The sequence below is a fragment of the Amyelois transitella genome, chromosome 7, assembly GCF_032362555.1.
Source record: "Amyelois transitella isolate CPQ chromosome 7, ilAmyTran1.1, whole genome shotgun sequence".
Classification (NCBI taxonomy): Eukaryota; Metazoa; Arthropoda; class Insecta; order Lepidoptera; family Pyralidae; genus Amyelois; species Amyelois transitella.
Window position 1 is genome coordinate 10697412 of NC_083510.1, and position 20209 is coordinate 10717620.

At 36.1% G+C, this 20209-nt stretch overlaps 1 protein-coding gene across 1 annotated transcript; it reads right to left on the reverse strand.

Annotated features, from left to right (window-relative positions):
• Window positions 1–569: 569 nt before the first annotated feature.
• LOC106130192 (cardioacceleratory peptide receptor) lies at window positions 570–19878 on the reverse strand. The gene is made up of 10 exons (XM_060945174.1): window positions 19777–19878; window positions 16382–16517; window positions 14096–14199; window positions 13374–13467; window positions 12829–12921; window positions 11218–11400; window positions 7789–7884; window positions 3130–3310; window positions 1428–1560; window positions 570–794 (listed from the first exon to the last, which is right to left on the reverse strand). Exons 1-10 carry the CDS (start codon window positions 19876–19878, stop codon window positions 645–647), a joined length of 1272 nt encoding a protein of 423 aa, XP_060801157.1. The 3' UTR covers window positions 570–644.
• Window positions 19879–20209: the final 331 nt, after the last annotated feature.

Consider the following 20209-nt stretch of genomic DNA (forward strand, 5'->3'; position numbering starts at 1 on the left):
TATAACATGATTTGACATAAAATAGGTGATAAGTATTACTACACGAAATTATTGACCATACGAAGTGGCATCAGATTATCGTTCAATATGTATGATATGGTACCTACCTACTTAATAAAATTTAAATTTTTCCCGCTTCAAATTTCTTCAAAAATTTCATTACATCATTATGAACTAAACTACTCGATGGTTCTCGTAACATTATAATACAATGTTACTACTAAGTAAAATGTGTTGCCAGTATAATTTAATTTTACTTTACCTTGTGCCGTGTGGTTCCCGGCAGCAATATAAAAAAGAATAGGAACACTCCATCTCATTTCCCATGGATGTCGTAAGAGGCGACTAAGGGATAGGCTTTTAAACTTGGGATTCTTATTTTGGGCGATGGGCTAGCAACCTGTCGCTTTTTGAATCTCAATTCTATCATAAAGCCAAACAGCTGAACGTGGCCTGTCAGTCTCTTCAGGGCTGTTGGCCCTGTCTACCCCACAAGGGATATAGACGTGACTGTCTACCCAGCAAGGGATGTATGTATGTTTACTTTACCTTACTCGGCAATATGGCTGTTTCATGAAAAGCCAACCTGTTTAACAAAAATGTTTACAACACATGTATCTGAACATTATGGTTTACTCATTATACTACAAGAACGTATCGTCCCTTCTTCTTTGGACTGTGTGGCAGTTGTTGTTGAGCTGACCTTCCGGAAGGTGGAGGCGTACCTTCCTGGAGTTGTTGCTGTTACACTGGTGTACCCTCTGTTTGGGGTACTTCAGGCTGTCATCTTTCACCTGAGAGCGAAGGAGGAATTTACAGTAAGAAGTTTATTATAATTAAGAGTCTATAAAAGGCGATGAAGTCGTTACCTTGGTAAAAAAACAAAGTTCCCGTGGTATTCGCAGGTGGCGATGGAGTAGCGAAAATCCAGAATTCTTTTGTAGATTGCGATAAATTCGCGCATGTATGTGGCGCTAAATTAACGCGAGTGAAGCTAATTCAATTACAAAACATTCTATAACAGTCTCACGGTCATCGCTAACAACGAACACATTCACCAGTTCTTAACACTTCTATAATCTCGTGTTATTCTTAATTCTATGGGCGATTCCAGAACTCAGTGCCGTGTGGTTACCGGCACCATTAGAAAAAAGAAACGGAGCACGCCATCGTTTTCTCATGGATGCCGTAAAAGGCGACTAAAGAATATGCTAGCCCGTCGCCTAAAAGAAGAATGCCAAGTTTATACTTGGCATTCTTCTTTTAGGCGACAGGCTAGCAACCTGCCACTATTTGAATCTCAATTCTATCATCAAGCCAAACAACTGAACGTGGCCTATCAGTCATTTTAAGACTGTTGGCTCCCCGCAAGGGATATAGGCGTAATATTATATATATTATATGTATGTATGTATTCCAGAACTCACTCTAACTGTCAGATCGTTCCTGGTCCTCCTGTGCGATGACGTCAGTAGTTCCGTGTGTGCCCTGGACTCATTGCCGGCTGGGCTGTCGCTGGCCCTCATCCAGCACCAGAGCCACTTGTACGGAGGTATGTTCCTGATACACACAAAATGAATGTAGATACAATTGACACAGATTGAGCAAAGAAAGTGTACTTGTAGTAGTTATAAGATTCTTATGAGAAGTATAGTTAATGATAATAAATACATATAATAAAACAGTAAAAAATCTATGTATCTAAAATGTATGTATGTATATATATATACATACATACATACATATAATCACGTCTATATCTATCCTCCTTTACAGTATATATATATGTATATATATACTGTACTGTACTATCGTGAGGAACATTAAATTTTAATTATACTAATTAAAATCCATTAAGTAGGTATAAAAGAATTCTTATTAACACAAATTAATTGAACGAAAATTCTTACAAAGAAAGTGGAAGTATACCAATTTTAACACAAGAGACATTTTATTGAACGAATGAAATGAACGAAACTTAGGAAATTAGCACTGAACGTTTTAAGCAACGCCTTGTCGAAAAGGCGATAAGTTCTTGCTTAATTAAATTTGATAAATCATTTGAAGTTGACAGTTTTATAATTAGTTACTTCGCTTCTATTTGTAGAGTAAATACCCAGGGATCATTGATTTCAATTTATTTAAAAACCGGCCAAGTGCTATTCGGCCCCGCGTCATCACGTTTGTCAAACAATTTTTTTTTATATTCACGTTTCTGTTTATATTACCTTTATTAAAATCGAACAAAAAATTACATTTTTATGTAATATACTTACCAAGTAAATATTCTGTGTAAATTAAAGCGACTACCTGTTATTGTTATTAATATTAAGAAAAAAATTATAATAAGAAAAAACATTTTCAATGGACCAATATCAATAATTTTTTTTTGACGGTAGAACGGAAAAACGGACGAACAGACAGACGGGCAGACAGACAGCAGAGGCTTAGTAATGGGGCCCGTTTTTACCTAATAGGTACGGAACTTTAAAAACTATATGTTTATTTGTATGTGTGATGTGCTATACTTTGATCAAATCGGAGATGTGTTGGCGAGAGGTAAGAGTAATGTAATGAATGTGGATGAAGTCAGATCAAAAGTACCCGAAACCGATGAGATTGCATGAAGCGAGTTGTGAACGTGGATGATGCAAAAGAAGTAAGCTAATGGCTGCTTATTTTTTCATTTCGGTTAGTGGAAAGATGAAGTCTCTGCGTACACCTCCGAAAAAGAGGCGTGGTTTTATAGTAAAGTAAAATTAATAAACTTTACTTACTACATACATACATACCTACATACATATAATCACGTCTATATCCCTTGCGGGGTCGACAGAGCCAACAGTCTTGAAAAGACTGATAGGCCACGTTCAGCTATTTGGCTATAAGATAGAATTGAGATTAAAATAGTGACAGGTTGCTAGCCAATCGCCTAAAAAAAATCCCAATTATGTAAGCCTATCCCTTAGTCGCCTTTAACGACATCCATGGGAAATAGATGGAGTGGTCCCATTCTTTTTTTGTATTGGTGCCGGGAACCACACGGCACACTTTGTCGTGTCGTGAACGTGTCTTCACTTACTTAAAGCACTCAACCACTCCTGGAAAAGTTGGTAGCATAATTCTTACCTGAGACTGACGAAAATCCTGTTGGAGAATATAAAGTAGATGACAGGGTTGGCAGCTGAGTTGAGCGGCGCCAGGCTTTGTATGAGGGAGGCGATCGCCATGTTCACTTGGGTCTCGGGCACGTAGTCGTACACTTGGAGGAGGTCGAAGATCATGTAGGGAGACCAGCATAGGACGAATACTGGAAACAAAATATAGATTAGAATACATACTTACACATGGTCACGTCTATATCCCTTGCGGGGTAGACAGAGCCAACAGTCTGGAAAAGACTGAATGGCCACGTTCAGCTATTTGGCTTAATGATAGAATTGAGATTCGCGAATAGTGACAGGTTGCTAGGCTATCGCCTAAAAAAGAATCCCAAGTTTGTGAGCCTATCCCTTAGTCGCCTTTTACGACATCCATGGGAAAGAAATGGAGTGGTTCTATTTTTTTTTTTGTATTGGTGCCGGGAACCACACGGCACCTTAGATTAGATTAGAATTACAAGAATAAACGCAATGAACATGTACATTGTACGTACTTACATATGACCACGTCTTTATCACTTAGGTACGGTGAAGACAGAGTCAAAGGTCTTAAAAAGGCTTAATAATAGAATTAAGATTGAAATAGTTACAGGTTGCTAGCCCATCGCCTTAAAGAAGAATCTTAGTACTAAGTTTATTAGCCTATCCCTTAGTCGCCTTTTAAGACATCTGTGTGAAAGAGATGGAGTGAGATTCTAAAGTCCCGGAAACTACACAGCACATAAAAGTAACTGTACCTTATGATAATGAATACAACAAAATTATTCATGAGTCATAGCAAGGAATCATCGATACAATATCTTCAGTTGAACATTATGTCACTGAGCGAGCTAAAATTGGCTTCCTGATCGTCTAATACCATGGATATGTTGATAAATATGGTAATGGGTAATAAACAAGCCTGGCAGGGGATTGGGCTGGAATCGATTTCGCAAATCGAGATAAAGTAGCTGACAATGACACGAGGTTCGCCATTTTTGATGAATAAATAATAGCGACATCAACTTCTTGCTATTCTTGGCGTTTGGGCTGCGCGTTTATCTTAAAAACATCCCTAAATTGATCAACAATGTGTTAATTGTAATATTAGTCATCTTACTACAAAATATCTAGGTTAGGTAGTCTACTAAATATTGTGGAGGGGAGGGGATGACCGTATGGCTCCGCAACAAATTATCTATACGTTGATAATATTTTAAAAAAGTCACAAGGCTAGCCCCGGTGTCAATTGGAATTCAAAAACAGAATACTATCAAATTAATTATTTTAATACTAATGATCAACAACGCAATGTGAGCTGTCAATGTCAAATTAGGAATCAGTCAATATTTGTGTCATAGTCAAATCAAATGGCAATTAATTTTTTAAATAAAGAATCAAATCAATATTGAAAAAAAAAGGCAGATTATATGCTTATACTGGTATAAATAAGTGTTATCGATATTGATATACGTATAGCATTTTGGAAAAAACCTTAATGTATCCAGAATTAGTATAATTCGTGGCAATGACTTTTGAATTAAGTTAAACTGAATGTATTCAATATCATTATAAGTAGTAAAACAATTTCACCTGTTAACATGTAATATGATATATTTCTTAGCATCTCACTGTACCTGTTCGTTATAATTCTGTACATGAAACCATTTTCGTATACATTAATTAACCTTTACTATAATGCCAGATTTATATTCATGAATTAAACTCAATTCCATCATCAAGCCATACTGTTGAACGTGGTCTTTGAGTTTACAAGACTGTCAATTAATACTCTGTCTACCCCGTAAGGGATAACGTGGCCTGACGTCGTTAAAGATAATATGCGTGCCGAAGAACCAGCAGAACGGATAAGTTTTCTTTTTCATTTATATATAAGTACATACATACTTATAATTACGCCTATACCCCTTGCGGGATAGACAGAGCCAACAGTCTTGAAAAGACTGATACGCCACGTTCAGCTGTTTGGCTTAACGATAGAATAGAGATTCAAAAAAGTGACAGGTTGCTAGCCACAAGTTTATCAGCTTATCCCTTAATCGAATTTTACGACATTCATGGGAACGAGATGGAGTGGTCTTATTCTTTTTTTTTAATTGGTGCCGGGAGCCACACGGCATTTCATTTAATAAACGTTATACTTATAAATAGACACCAATTCAGAAATTCATAAAACTTTACACTCCTTTTAGCTCAGTTGGGTTAAAAACGATAAAATTTAACGGTATTTCCATGCAACTAAGTGCTTTGGTTTGTGGCGTGCCTGTCTCTAATATAAATATTTGTATGTTTGTCCTGTCACAAACTGACATCCTGTTGTTGGTTCGTGATTGTGGGGATTTGGTGGGTTATTTTCGAATCTTTTGTAAGTATGTATGTTGTTTTAAGCTAATGACTTCATATCATAATGGACTGCGGAGCGTCGGTTGCAAAGTGTCGTTTATGTCATTTACGTGAGGAAAATTTTATTAATAGGTATTTAGAATCCGAAATTACGTTACTTTGGATGTCGTAAAAGTCGACCAAAGGAAAGGCTTATAAACTAGGGATTGATTGGGTAGGGTTAGCAACTTGTAACTATTTGAATCTTAATTACATCATACCTTAAGCCGCCGTGGTCTTTCAGTCTTTTCGAGACTGTTGGCTCTGTCTACCCCGCGAGAGATATAAACGTGATTATATGTTTGTGTGTAAATCATCATCATCATGAGTATTAGAAAGTGACACCAAACTTCAGCACAAAATCAGATTATGACTTTATTTTATCGCAAGAAGGCCGAAGTCATTGATATCTTTTTTGTTTGGATATCTGTGTCGTTTGGATACTAATTTCATTGCTATTACATTATTATTCTCAAAAGTAATATTAAGTTAAAGAGATAAAAAATAAAATTTGTTTTGTTTTTAAATAGGTAATCTTAAATATTTACTTTACCAACAAGAGTAAAATATTCACGCACGCCCTGAGCAAAAATCCAGTTGAAAATACATTCTTAAAGTCACGCCTATGTACCTTGCGGGGTAAACAAAGCCAAAGTCTTGAAGAGAGAAAATAAAATGCGCAAAAAAATATAACTTAATAAAATCATCATCTATAAATATGTTGTAGGTTATTGTATGTGGATGGATCTAAATATATGAATTTATTATAAAATATAGTATCGTTGAGTTAGCATCTCGTAACACAAGTCTCGAACTTACTTCGAGGCTAACTCAATCTGTGTAATCTAGCCCGTTATGAACGCTACTAATATATTTATTTATTTCCATCTATCCATATAATCACGTCTATATCCCTTGCGGTGACAGTAGTCTTGAAAGACTGACAGGCCACGGTCGGCTGTTAGACTTAATCATAGAATTATTTAGTTTATTTATTACTTTCTTTTATTATCACGTACTTGAAGGAATAATAATCTGTGATTGAAGAAACTTGTATATAACGTGAAGATATAATAAAAATGTTAGTGTTTAATCAAACAAGAGCCCTACAGGAAAGTACCACATTGTCAACATCATAAAAAAATATAGGTTGCACGGTTAAACTCTATGGAGTCGAACACGCGAGGAAGCGTGTTCAGGTTTTATAAGGATGAGGAAGTATTACTTCTATGGAATAGTATTATTTGTTGATTATGAAGGAAATTAGTTATATGTTAATCCAAATTCTTTGTTTGTTTAGTGAGAGGAGTAATGTCAGAGATTGTATTTTATGTCCAAACAATATATTAGTAATTTTAAAATGATAATTTCTCTCCTCTTTTCTCCTTCTGTCTTCTGTAGTGAATAACTAACTTTGCAACTATACTTCTTACTGTACCTGGACTTGGCCTTGTAACTGTTTTGTACTTTCTTGACTAACAATTGCGTTGGCAATAGCTATCTACACTAATATTATAAAGAGGAAAACTTTGTGCCGTGTGGTTCTCGGCACCATTACAAAAAGAATAGAACCACTCCATCTCTTTCCCATGGATGTCGTAAAAGGCGACTAAGGGATAGGCTTATAAACTTGGGATTCCTCTTTTAGGCGATGGGCTAGCAACCTGTCACTATTTGAATCTCAATTCTATCATTAAGCCAAATAGCTGAACGTGGCCATTCAGTCTTTTCAAGACTGTTGGCTCTGTCTACCCCGCAAGGGATATAGACGTGACCATATGTATGTATGTATGTAGGAAAACTTTGTTTGTTTGGTTGTAATGAATAGGCTCAAAAACTACTGGACCGATTTTAAAACTTCTTCAAGCTACATTATCCACGAGTAACATAGACTATATTTTATTTTGGAAAAAAAAAAAGGGTTCCGTAATAATATATAAAAATAATTGGCAAAACAGCGTTTGCCGGGTCAGCTAGTAGTTTATAAGTCTTCTTCATTATGTAAATACCACATCCAAAGGCGGGAGCACTGGAGTACTGTAACCCAGGCCCTGTCTTCATCAGTCTCCAGTCTCTTTCAATCGGTGTTGGTAACAACAATTTTTTATAATCCATGTATTTTTCATGTACGATTGTTGGAGAAAATAAAAGGTTTTTACTTTACTTTTTTTTCTTTTGCTTTTTACTGTAACGTTACGTGCGCGTTTAATATTTACGTTAACTGTTTAAGTAGTTATTAACTTACCGAAAACAATAACGAAAGTCATCTTCACAGTCTTGATCTTCGCCTTTGGTATGATGCCTCTGCTGCTCGCCCTTCGACTGTCCAAATCGTCACTATCTGAAAATTGTACAATATTAAACATCATGTTAAACATGCCGTGTGGTTCCCGGCAACGTGCCGTGTGGTTCCCGGCACCAATACAAAAAAGAATAGGACCACTCCATCTCTTTCCCATGGATGTCGTAAAAGGCGACTAAGGGATTCTTTTTTAGGCCAAGGGGTAGCAACCTGTCACTATTTAAATCTCAATTCTATCATTAAACCAAATAGCTGAACGTCTTTTCAAGACTGTTGGCTCTGTCTACCCCACAAGGGATAGAGACGTGACCATATGTATGTATGTATGTATGTTAAACATCTTATAGAAAAAAATAACATTCACCCGTGGTTTCGCTCGATTCCTTTAGTCACCTTCTGAGGTTTTAACGAGATGGATGGACGGACACAAAAAAAACATAGAAGCACAACGTCTTGATGATGATGAAAAAAAAATTATGACTTAATTGACACCCTTTTTTAATACCATTCAATACTCGGAAACTCGACTTTCATTGGAAATGTACTGCCCTCGTCAATTCTAAGCGTTTTCAAGTTGGAATAAAAATACTGGCAATTAACACGTTTTTTGTTAAAGACGCAGGTCATAGTACCATAAAATAAAATGTCCTTTTTTGTTTTTAACTAATTATACAGAGTTAAAGATCCTGACCGAGCATGGAAATTCATTTGCCTTTAAAAAAGTTCTTTCAATTACTGCGCGTTTAATAGGCTCGGCTATTTAAAAATATAAATAAATATATACGGGACAGATTATACAGATTTCGATAGCGTCGAAGTAAGTTCGAGACTTGTGTTACGAGATACTAACTCAACGATACTTAAATACTCACATAGATTAACATACAAGACCCAGGCCAATCAGAGAATGTATCAGTAATGACGAATACGATACGAAGAGAGAGAGAGAGATGTATATACCACGAGAAAAGCCGTGGTAGACCACTAGCTCTAATATAGTAGCAAAAAATCTAACGTTCTACTTTCAATATTCTTCAAGGATGTAACCCGTCAACGTATAGAAAATGGATGAGCGGAAAAACTGAGAAATCCAACCAAATTAGAGAGCACGTGATCTGAGTGGCGATGGGTTGGGTCCAGTGAAATATGAGCTTCTGTCCTTTTCTACGGTTTTATGTGGATAGCACTGACCTCTACAATGAGCTCTGGACTATATATTGGCGATGTAAAAATGACATTCGATATCCGCCATTTTGTCTCTGATTTAACTGATATTGGCTAATTATAAAATAAACTTCTTGTAGGAAGTTATTAAGTTTTTTCTATATCTTTCTGCATCTGAGAGTCCCGGTAACATCCTCTCCAGAGCAGTGAGTATCTTGACTAGTATATAAGACTAGGATTTAATATTTTGGAAGTCCGGTTTTACATTAAGCGACTTCGCAGTCTTATCTCGCAATCTTTGCAGATTTCTTCACACGATGTTTTTCCTCGCCCTATTCTGCTTTTTTGATAAAAGTAATATTGTAACATCTAGCACAAATGACATACAATATAACTCAGTTATTTGCCTCCAATGTTATATTTCAGTACAGGAGCACTGTAATAATACAACTTTTGGTAATACAACTTCAGGTTGGCTAGAAGAGATCCCACTTAGGGATAAGCCCGCCTTTATACTGTACTGTTTTATATTTGTAATGTACTCTGTGGCGAAATCTCTACGCCACTCGTCACAACATCCAATCAAACAACTACTGTCAATCATCGCGAAGAAATTGACGCGCTCAACCAATAGCAGCGAAGAATCTAAATCACGATTTCAAAGATTTCACGGATTGGAGCATAAATACAACCTCCGACACAACATCGTCTGTTTTAAACGTCCCGGTGTAATAGTAAATGCCCCTCAGGCAAACTCTCAATGTTCTCATAGTAAAAAAAAAAAAAAACAACATCGTCTGTCGCGCGGTTCCCCAGGCATAACACCTAGCCTGGCGGAAGATCTTCCTTTTAGTGGCGGTCGAGCCGAATCATCGCTCCCGCTACAACTCCTTTAGTGAACAATAAAGCGCTTACTTACTTACTTACTTTTCTCTTTATTATTGATATTTGGTCTAGCGTCCTTGTATTATTCAAGTCAATGGGATAGGCTCAAGAACATCAAGTCGTCGGGTCATTTGTCACAGACTTTATATTTTAGTAGCAGTATATTGTATTATTTACTTTTGATAGCTTTTATTATAACTGATGTATCATAATCTTTGCGTGAAATGATCTAAGAATTTCTGTCTCTAATAAAGATACGTTATAAATTTTACTGAATGCCTAGAATATGTTTAATATCTATTTTGGCCAACCAAATAAAGCTTTTATGTAATCAGTATTTTTTTCATATATGTGTAAAGATTATATTTTATATAGTTAGAAAGTTATAAATGTTAATAAAAACTCCGTAGTATTAAAAACATGTTTTGCCATATTATCAAGATGTTTAATAAACTCGCAATTTCATATAATATTTACATTTCAGTGAACACTATTCGAAGGATTAGTTATAAAAGTTATGGCAATAAAAGAGCTTCACTATTTATTCCGAACATTTAGGCTAGCAACAATAATTCCACGCAGTATCTTTATTTATATGTTTTCACTTTGCTTTATATAATGTAGTGATGAAGACGGACTGCCCTTGTTGCAATGAACCAGTCATTCAGCAAGCATCACGAATTATATGATTTAAACAGACATAGATTAAATACATACATACATTATGATCACGTCTATTTTCCTTGCGGGGTAGACAGAGCAACAGTTTTGAAAAGACTGATAGGCCAAGTTCAGCTACTTGGCTTATTGATAGAATTGAGATTCAAATAGCGACAGATTGCTAGCCCATCGCTTAAAATAAGTACCAATTTACGATTTAGAAGTAGGAGTTCATATTACATGTGCATTAAAATATATAATAAGCTGCCGGACTCATACAAGTCTTTGCCAATTAATAAATTAAAGAATAGACTGCATGAATTTTTTATTGTTTTTATTCCATTGATGATTATTTTAATTTTAAATTGTATAATTACTAATTATTAAATTATTAATTTTGAAAGTAACGCCATTATTTCAAAACAATATTTACATGCCATACTTTTGGCGGAACATGTAAGATCATATTTCTAACACCCATTTGTACCATGTTTCAAGTAAATAAAAAATATTTCATTTCATTAAGAATCCCACGTTTATAAGCCTACCCGCTAGTCGCCTTTTACGACATCCACGGGAAAAACATGGAGTGATCCTATTCTTTTCCATGCTGGTACCAGAAACAACATACAACTCAAAATAATCATCATTTTTAAAACTTACATTGCCTAGTAGCTGTTGTTCTTCTCCCTAACACCCTTTGACTCTTCTGTCGTATCGTGACCACTATGACGCCGTAGCACGCGGCAATAGTAAGCGCAGGCGCAACGAATAGTGACACGAACACGCTGGTCATCCATATCCGCCATTGCAGTTTGCTGATGCCCGACCAGCATTGGATTATACCTGTAAAATGCACTGAGTTTTATTGACATATATTCTAACCTTTGCCGCCGGCTCCGCTCGCGTGAAAAGTATAAATATAAATAAATAAATATAAATATATACGGGACAAATTACACTGATTGAGTTAGCCTCGAAGTAAGTTCGAAACTTGTGTTACGAGATACTAACTCAACGATACTTTATTTTATAATAAATACTTATAAATACTTATATAGATAAACATCCAAGACCCAGGCCAATCAGAAAAAGTTCTTTTTTCATCATGCCCTGACCGGGATTCGAACCCGGGACCTCCGGTGACACAGACAAGCGTACTGCCGCTGAGCCAAAGAGGCCGTCAAAAATATAAATATGTATACTAACATTATAAAGCTGAAGAGTTTGTTTGTTTGTTTGAACGCGCTAATCTCCGGAACTATTGGTTTGAAATGTTAAATTATTTTTGTGTTGAATTGACCATTTATAGAGGAAGACTTTAGGCTATATAATATCACGCTGCAACTTTTAAGAGCGAAGAAATAATGGAAAATGTGAAAAAAAAAAAACGGGGAAAATTATTCATCCTTAAGGGCTTCAATGATGGCCAAAATAACTATTCCACGCGAACGAAGTTCAAACAAACAAACTCTTCAGCTTAATTATATTAGTATAGATTAAGAGTTTAAAAGATCGTTACGTTCAGCTTTATACATTTTAGTGATAGTGAAAGCATACTCGTATTTAGGAGATTCTAAAATTTCCAATAGCTAAAGCTGGAAATCCAAGTTTATTTGCGTACGTGGGTTAAGGCTCGGCTTAAAATTGCGGTAACATCCACAATTGGAACGTGTATGCGGAATCCGCAACCAAAATCAATGGCATGAGAAGAGTTTTAAGCCTAGTACCTACATACATACATATAATGACGTCTATATCCCTTACGGGGTAGACAGAGCCAACAGTCTTGAAAAGACTGTAAATTCACGTTCAGCTGTATGGCTTAATGGTTACTTTTGAGAATTTTGGTAAATACTCTTATGGTGCCGTGTGGTTCCCGGCACCATTAGAAAAATAAAAAGGACCTCTCTTATCTTTCCCACGGATGTCGTAAAAGGCGACTAAGGGATAGGCTTATATATCTGGGATTCTTCTTTTAGGCGATGGGCTAGCAACCTGTCACTATTTGAATCTCAATTATATCACTAAGCCAAACAGCTGAGAGTCTTGAAAATACTGATAGACCATCAGTCTTTTCAACTATCACTGGTGGCTCTGTCTACCCCACTAGGGATATGGACGTGATCATATGTATGTACTCTCGTAGTGCACCAAGTCCAAGTCCAAGAAAAGACCACTTAAGATAAGTTTGGGTTATGAGTTGATATGTCAGTCAGTCAATTAGTTTACTTTTTTATTAAATCTAGAAAAAGAAAAAGATTTTATACAAACCTACATCAGCCTCGTCAAATAAAAACAACATAGGAACACAGAATAGAAAACTGATGAACCAAGCGCCCAAGACTAGTACGCGAGCTCTTCGCCCTGAAACAAAAAAAATATCCATTTAAAAACAATACTTTTCTAACATTTTTTATACATACATACATATAGTCGTGACTATATGTATGTATGTATCTCTGAAAATGTCTATATTTTTGTATATATGTATATCCCTTATGGATTAAACAGAGCCAACAGTCTTGAAAATACTGACAGGCCACGTTCAGCTATTTGGCTTACTGATAGAATTGAAATTTACATAAAGTGACAGTTTTCTAGCCTGTCGCCTATAAGAAGAATCCCCAAGTTTAGAAGCCCATCCCTTAGTCGCCTGTAACGACATCCGTGGGAAAGAGATGGAGTGGTCCTTTTCTTTTTAATTTTAGTGCCGGGAAGCACACGGAATTTTTTTGTCTTGATATGTCAACTCCAACTTTTATCACTTCATCTTAGAATTTGTTTTATTCGATATTGATGTACTCGTAGATACTTACAGCTCCCTGTAAAATTCATGGGATGAGTGATGGCATCACACCGGTCCACACTAAGCGCCACTAACACATACGTAGACGAATATGTTACTACACCCTGAAAATATACACCAAATTAATATCGTACAATCAAATATTTATATTGGAATAATAAAATTGACTGTTTTATCGAAAAAGCTTCTAATATAAACTTATGAGTGCCGTGTGGTTCCCGGTACCAATAGAAAAATGAAACTCCATCTCTTTCCCATGAATGTCGTGAAAGGCGACTAAGGGATAGCCTTATAAACTTGTAGTTATTCTTTTAGGCGGCGGGCTAGTAACTTGTCCCTGTAAATGAATCTCAATTCTATCATCTATCAGTATTATCAAGACTGTTTGGTCTGTCTACCTCGCAAGATATAAAGACATGATTATATGTATGTATTAACTTATGACTTAACTTTTACCCGCGACTTCGTCTGCGTTAAACTAAAAACCCCGTTTATTCCATGAGAATAACGAAAAATTGTGTCAAGTGCTCCCCACCGCTTCCCAAATAACATAGATGACAAATTTTAACCTACAAGAACGATCTAATATTTATTAGCTTTATTCGGCTTTTACAACATCCATTGGTGAGTTATGGAGTGGTCCTATTCATAGGAGAGGCCAGGAACCACATGGCAAATGATATGTGACATAATAATGATGAAAATAAGTAAATCAAAATAATATTTCATCACCTGTAAATATTTCATCATTTTGCAAGCCAGCGACCCGGCGAGCCAAGTGATAGTAATTCGTTGTATTAAGTCTGGCAACACGCTGATGAGTCCCACGAGAAGATCTGAAAAGCACTCATTAGTTTAGCTTATGATTAATAATAAATTAGATTAATGTTATAAATAAAATTTCTTTATGTCCTTATCTGTTATGGGTTAGACAGAACACGTCTATATTCCTTGCGGGCTAGACAGAGCCAACAGTCTTTAAAAGGCCGATAGGCCACGTTCACCTTTTTGGCTTGGTGATGGAATTGATATTGAAATAGTAGCAGGTTGCTAGTCGATGGACTCTTAAGACTCATTATAATCAACTTGAGATTCTTCTTTTAGGCGATGGCCTAAAAGAAGAATCTCAAGTTTATAAGCCTGCCCCCTAGTCGCCTTTTACGACATCCATGGAATAGAGAAGGGGTGTCCTTATTCTCTTTTTTTAGTGTTGCTGAGAACCACACGGATGCTATTCAATTATTTGGTTAATTTTGACAATACTTTTTGTCAAAAATTAACAGAAAGTGCGCACCAGGTTTCCCCAAATTTAAATTAAAGGCTGCTCAAGTCAACTGTTTCGCAAAAGTACCCATTATGCTGGCAACATTTCCACTTCGGACGGCTAATGGAAACGTCTTTGAGTCGAACACGGCAAGGAAATTTGACGAATCGTTTTATAGTATTCTCTTCTTGAGAAAATTTCTCCGTTTCTGCCTTTATTGATTGGATGCGGAATACCAAGATTAATCTAATAATAGCTCTATATAAATCAATTTTTATTAAATTTACCAAGATAGTTGGATAGATGGATAAAACTCTTTATTGTACCATAATATACAAAACAGCACAAAACAAATAGAGATGGTACAAAGGCGGACTTATTGTTAATGGAATCTCTTTCAGTCAACCTTTGGGTGGAAGGAAACCAAACAGGAGATTGGCGTTGGCGCAGAGCAAGATAAATAAATGTTTAAACATAATAAAATGCACACAGAATATATATCTATATATAATACATACAAGTACAAATTTAAAGTCACATTTAGACTTATTTGACTTACAGTCAACTTTTGGATTGAGCAGTTAACTTGTTTAGGTGTAAAATAAGTTTTGTAATATATTACGGTTTTTTATGTATGATTATATTATTTTTTTATTGGATTTTGCAGGTTTGGCAAAGTTAATTTTTCTGCATCTACTTAATTAAATAATAAGTCCACCAACTGTGTTAAATTATATTTTATGATGTGTAATGGAAATACCTCAGGAATATACAAAAAATATATTTTGCACGGAGTAGTAGGCTGAGACTACAACATTACAGTTGCCACAATTCTCATTTATTTACCAAAATTATACCTATGACAGTCGAACTTTTTTTCCGAAATGTCAATCGTGGGATAAAGTTTTGAAATTATACGTCAAACACATCATGCGGCTAAAATTAGCTGACGGATTTGGTAGTACTGTACGAGCAATCTAACTTCATATGGTTTCCCAAAGCAACATCGCCCATACACACGCCCACAATCACAAAAATGATTACTTTTCTAAGCACGAGTGGAATAGAGAGTATTTAAATAAAGAATTCTGCTCATTCAAGCTTTGAATTTGTTCCAGAGAAAAGAAAAAAAAAGATACGAAATCTGTGTTTCCCGGAATTTTGAGAATAGGACCAGTCTTTTTCTAGTGAATCACGCCATTCCTCATACTTTACGTACATATTATATAACTAGAAAGCGCCCGTCTCAGTCCGCGTAAAATAAAAAATATAATTCACGAGAGATCTTCCAAAATCCTTAGCGGACGTCCCCTGGTCACTGACGGTTCAATAGTTATATTTAATTATTTTTTTTGAAAGGATTCCCTTCCTGGTGGAGGCTTTGTGATAGGGTCCCGTTTTTACCTTAAGGTACGGATCCTTGAAAAATAAAAGTATACCTGATATAGCGAGCTGCATGATGAAGAAGTTCATCCTACTCTTCCTGGACTTTAAAGGATTACCTTACTAGTGGTGGCTTTGTGATAGGGTCCCGTTTTTACCTTAAGGTACGGATCCTTGAAAATAAAAGTATACCTGATATAGCGAGCTGCATGATGAAGAAGTTCATCCTGCTCTTCCTGGACTTTGAAAGGATTACCTTACTAGTGGAGACTTTGTTATAGGGTCCCGTTTTTACCTTAAGGTACGGATCCTTGAACCGTTTTCACCTTTACGGAACTTAAGGTACGGATCCATTAAAATTAAAAGTATACCTGATATAGCGAGCTGCATGATGAAGAAGTTCATCCTGCTCTTCCTGGATTTGGTGAGGAGTAGCGCTAGCACCACCGTTGCGTTCCCCGCCACGATCGCCACGAGCAGAACCCATAACACCGCCACTTGGGCCGTCTGAAAATAAAATACGTGCATGTAGTCACGTCTATATATATTGCGGGGAACACGGAGCCAACCGTCTCGAATAGACTGAAAGCTCAGCTGTATGGCTTTATAAATCAATTCTTACAAAATTTCAGATAATATTGAAATTGAAACTTATGAGGACAGTCGGGTAAAAAGACACTATAATTAACACTGTACGAAAAAAATCTACTAACGTTAGTAAATATTTATTTCATCTTGCACCTTGGTGCCGTGTGGTTCCCGACAACTCTCCATCTCTTTCCCATGGATGTCGTTAAAGGCGACTAAGGGATAGGCTTACAAACTTGGGATTCTTTTTTAGGCGATGGGCTAGCGACCTGTCACTAGTTGAATTTCAATTATATTTTCATTAAGCCAAATAGCTGAACATGGCCATTCAGTCTTTTCAAGACTGTTGGTTCTGTCTACCCCGCAAGGGATATAGACGTGACCATAATGTATGGATGTATGTATGTATACACCTTTTCCTTTACACATATGCACACACAACTTAGTATCATCAGTGATATACATCACGACTTTAACCCTTATGGGGTAGACAGAGCCAACAGTCTCGAAAAGCCACGTTCAGCTTATCCGAAAGCCCTAATGATAGATTGAGATTAAAATTTCCTTTAATGTACCTCTTTACTGTACCATCAAAACTGTTTCCGTAACGATAAAAAGATTTATTTAACAAAAAAAATACAGTAAAATCGGTTACGGCTACATCACCGAAACATACTACACAAACTCATGACAAAAACAGATACGTCAAGGTAGGCATTGTACCTTTTGATCTGAAGATTAAAAAGTTACAATCCCTATTCACCCAAAAAAAGAAAATGTCAATAAAACTCAGTAAATTGTTATCGTTATAAAACATAATAACCTAAATCTGAAAACGTTATTTCCTGCTACAATCTAGAATCAGGTCGTCGGAAACAACATTATCTGTGGATCTCAAGAAAGTAATGCCGTTTTCCACTCTCTATAATATGGACAATACCGCGATATGGCCCTTTTAAGTGGGACGCGGGGATTAAAAAATGTAAGTGAATTTGACAAAAAAAATATATATTTAAAAGTAGTTACGAGTATTACAGGTTTTTATATAGTACATATAGAGTCCCAGTAAAATCCTCTTCAGAGAAGTGAGTATCTTGACTAGGATATAAAACTACATACATACATACATATGGTCACGTCTATATCCCTTGTGGGGTAGACAGAGCCAACAGTCTTGTTGATAAGAAGACTGATAGGCCACGCTCAGCTATTGGCTTAATGATAGAATTGAAATTCAAATAGTGACAGGTTGCTAGCCCATCGCCTAAAAAAAGAATCCCAAGTTTGTAGGCCTATCCCTTAGTCGCTTTTTACGAAATCCATGGGAAAGAGATGGAGGATAACACCTCTCTTTTTTCGTCGGGTTTAAAAAACCTGTTAAGTAAGATTGTAATTGTCGTGTTTTATTTACCTTTAACTTGGGCAGAATTTCAACATCACAAATATCACTTTAGTATGAAACGAAAAGAAAATAATAAAAGTAAGTATTTATAATTCATTCATTCTATTTTGGTACAAAGCTGTGAATAAAATATTTAATGCACATTGCACTGCAAATAGCACGCACAATTGTTCTGAAAGAGATTCATAAATGCTATTCTGAGGAGTATACAGAATTTAAATAACCAACCGGCACTAATGGTTTGTGGGTTCAATGCATAAAGACGTAGCGATTTAGAACCAAGAGGATTTTAAAAGAGTTACGTTTAAAAAGAAACATGTTACAAACCAATGTTCAAACGTCTTTATAGAATTAAATAAAACAGTAGAATGAGCCGCTGCAATTACGCTACAAAACCGATAAATGACAGTTCACGTGGCAAGTGATTTTACAAATGGGAAAACTCAAATAGAACTGTTAAGAGACAACGATATAAATAACTCTCCTTTCTTTTGTTTTCGAAGGGGAAATCCTTTATACGGTCTTCACCAGGAAGAGTGTGGGACTCCTGGCATCTTGTGTGACAGCCTACTCACTAAAACTCCTCCGGTGCGCCCTTCTCGCCATTTTGAGGACATCATGGGATCGCATGATACAATGTCAATACGCTCTCTGTGGCATGAGAGATTAAAATGATGGATTTTTGGTTCATGAGATCTTTTTTTTTCTTTTATACAGGACAAATTCCACAGATTGAGTTAGCTTCGAAGTAAGTTCGAGGCTTGTGTTACGAGATACTAACTCAACGATACTATATTTTATAATAAATACTTAGATAGATAAACATCCAAGACACAGACCAAACAGAGAAAGTTCGTTTCTCATCATGCCCTGACCGGGATTCGAACCCGGGTCCTCCAATGGCACAGACAAGCATATTACCGCTGCGCCACAGAGGCCGTCAAACTTAGATTATAGATTTTTTTTATAACATTACATCATACATTTAAATTACATAGATGATGAAGGAATTTGATGAAGCGTAATTGTCAAGTTCCAAATTCCGCTGTCTCTCATGACTTGAACGGAATCCAAGTACGAGATTAGAATACAGGAGCGTCTAGACCCATACTTTAGAGGGACGATTCTCTCACACAATTAACTCGGACCGTATCTACATTCTGTAAAATTATGTTGACGATACAATATTATTAAGACCATTTTTCACCTCATTAGCTTTGCCTTAATAAATTGAGTCGTCTATTGAATTTTCACGTCTTTATATACGGCAAGAAAACAAGGTTTTAGTATCAGTTTTAAAATAGTGCAGTTGTAATTTGAAACCAATTTTGAGGTTTTGCCAATTTTCGCTTCGTTAGTTCTTTTTATCTTGTTGTTTCCTGAATTCTTTTCACCGGGATCTGGACTTCCGTTTTCCGATTTTTATTATTACACAGAAAAAGACGTATTTCGATTCTTTGTTTTAAAATTTTGCCAAATCCAGTCAATTATATTTGAAGCTGCACATTGAGCGCTAACATTTCAAAATTTGCTGGCTCAGTATATTATCGCATTAAAAAATACTATTTTATTAAGAAAAGCACTGCTGACCTTAATAACCTGAAAGGTTACCCAGAACCAGATCTTAGACCAATATTGGATGGATCAGAATACGTTACTTTTTCCAACATGACCTGACCATGGATCGAACCTGAGACTTTTAGGTTCAGAGGCGAGAATCCGCCAACTGCGCCAAACAGGCGGTCTCTGATACTGATGAAAAGTAGACAATCTTACCTGATAGAAGTAAAATTTGTTGATGTGCGTGACATTAGCGGTTGAGTTGACGAACGAGTCGTTGAACTCGGCCAGCACGCTGCAGTTGGAGCACTCCTCCATGACCGTGACCTTCACATTTTGGGGGAATCACCTGTAACAATTGTAAAATATTCGTAAAACTATGTGAGATATTAGGTGCCGATACTTTTCCATCAGGGATGTCAGAAAATTTTTAGCCGTTTCTTCTTTCGAAAGGTTGGCAGACTGCAAGGTTTTTAAAATAAATGAGAAAAATATCGAATTATTTTTCGATCTTTGTTCATCTTTCAATTAATCCCCAAACTACTAGACTAGACACAATATTTAGACTAGGTATACTTATAAAACTATACTTACTTTATATTTTACCCATAAAGGGCACAACGTTAGGGAGAAGAAGAAATAGATGTAA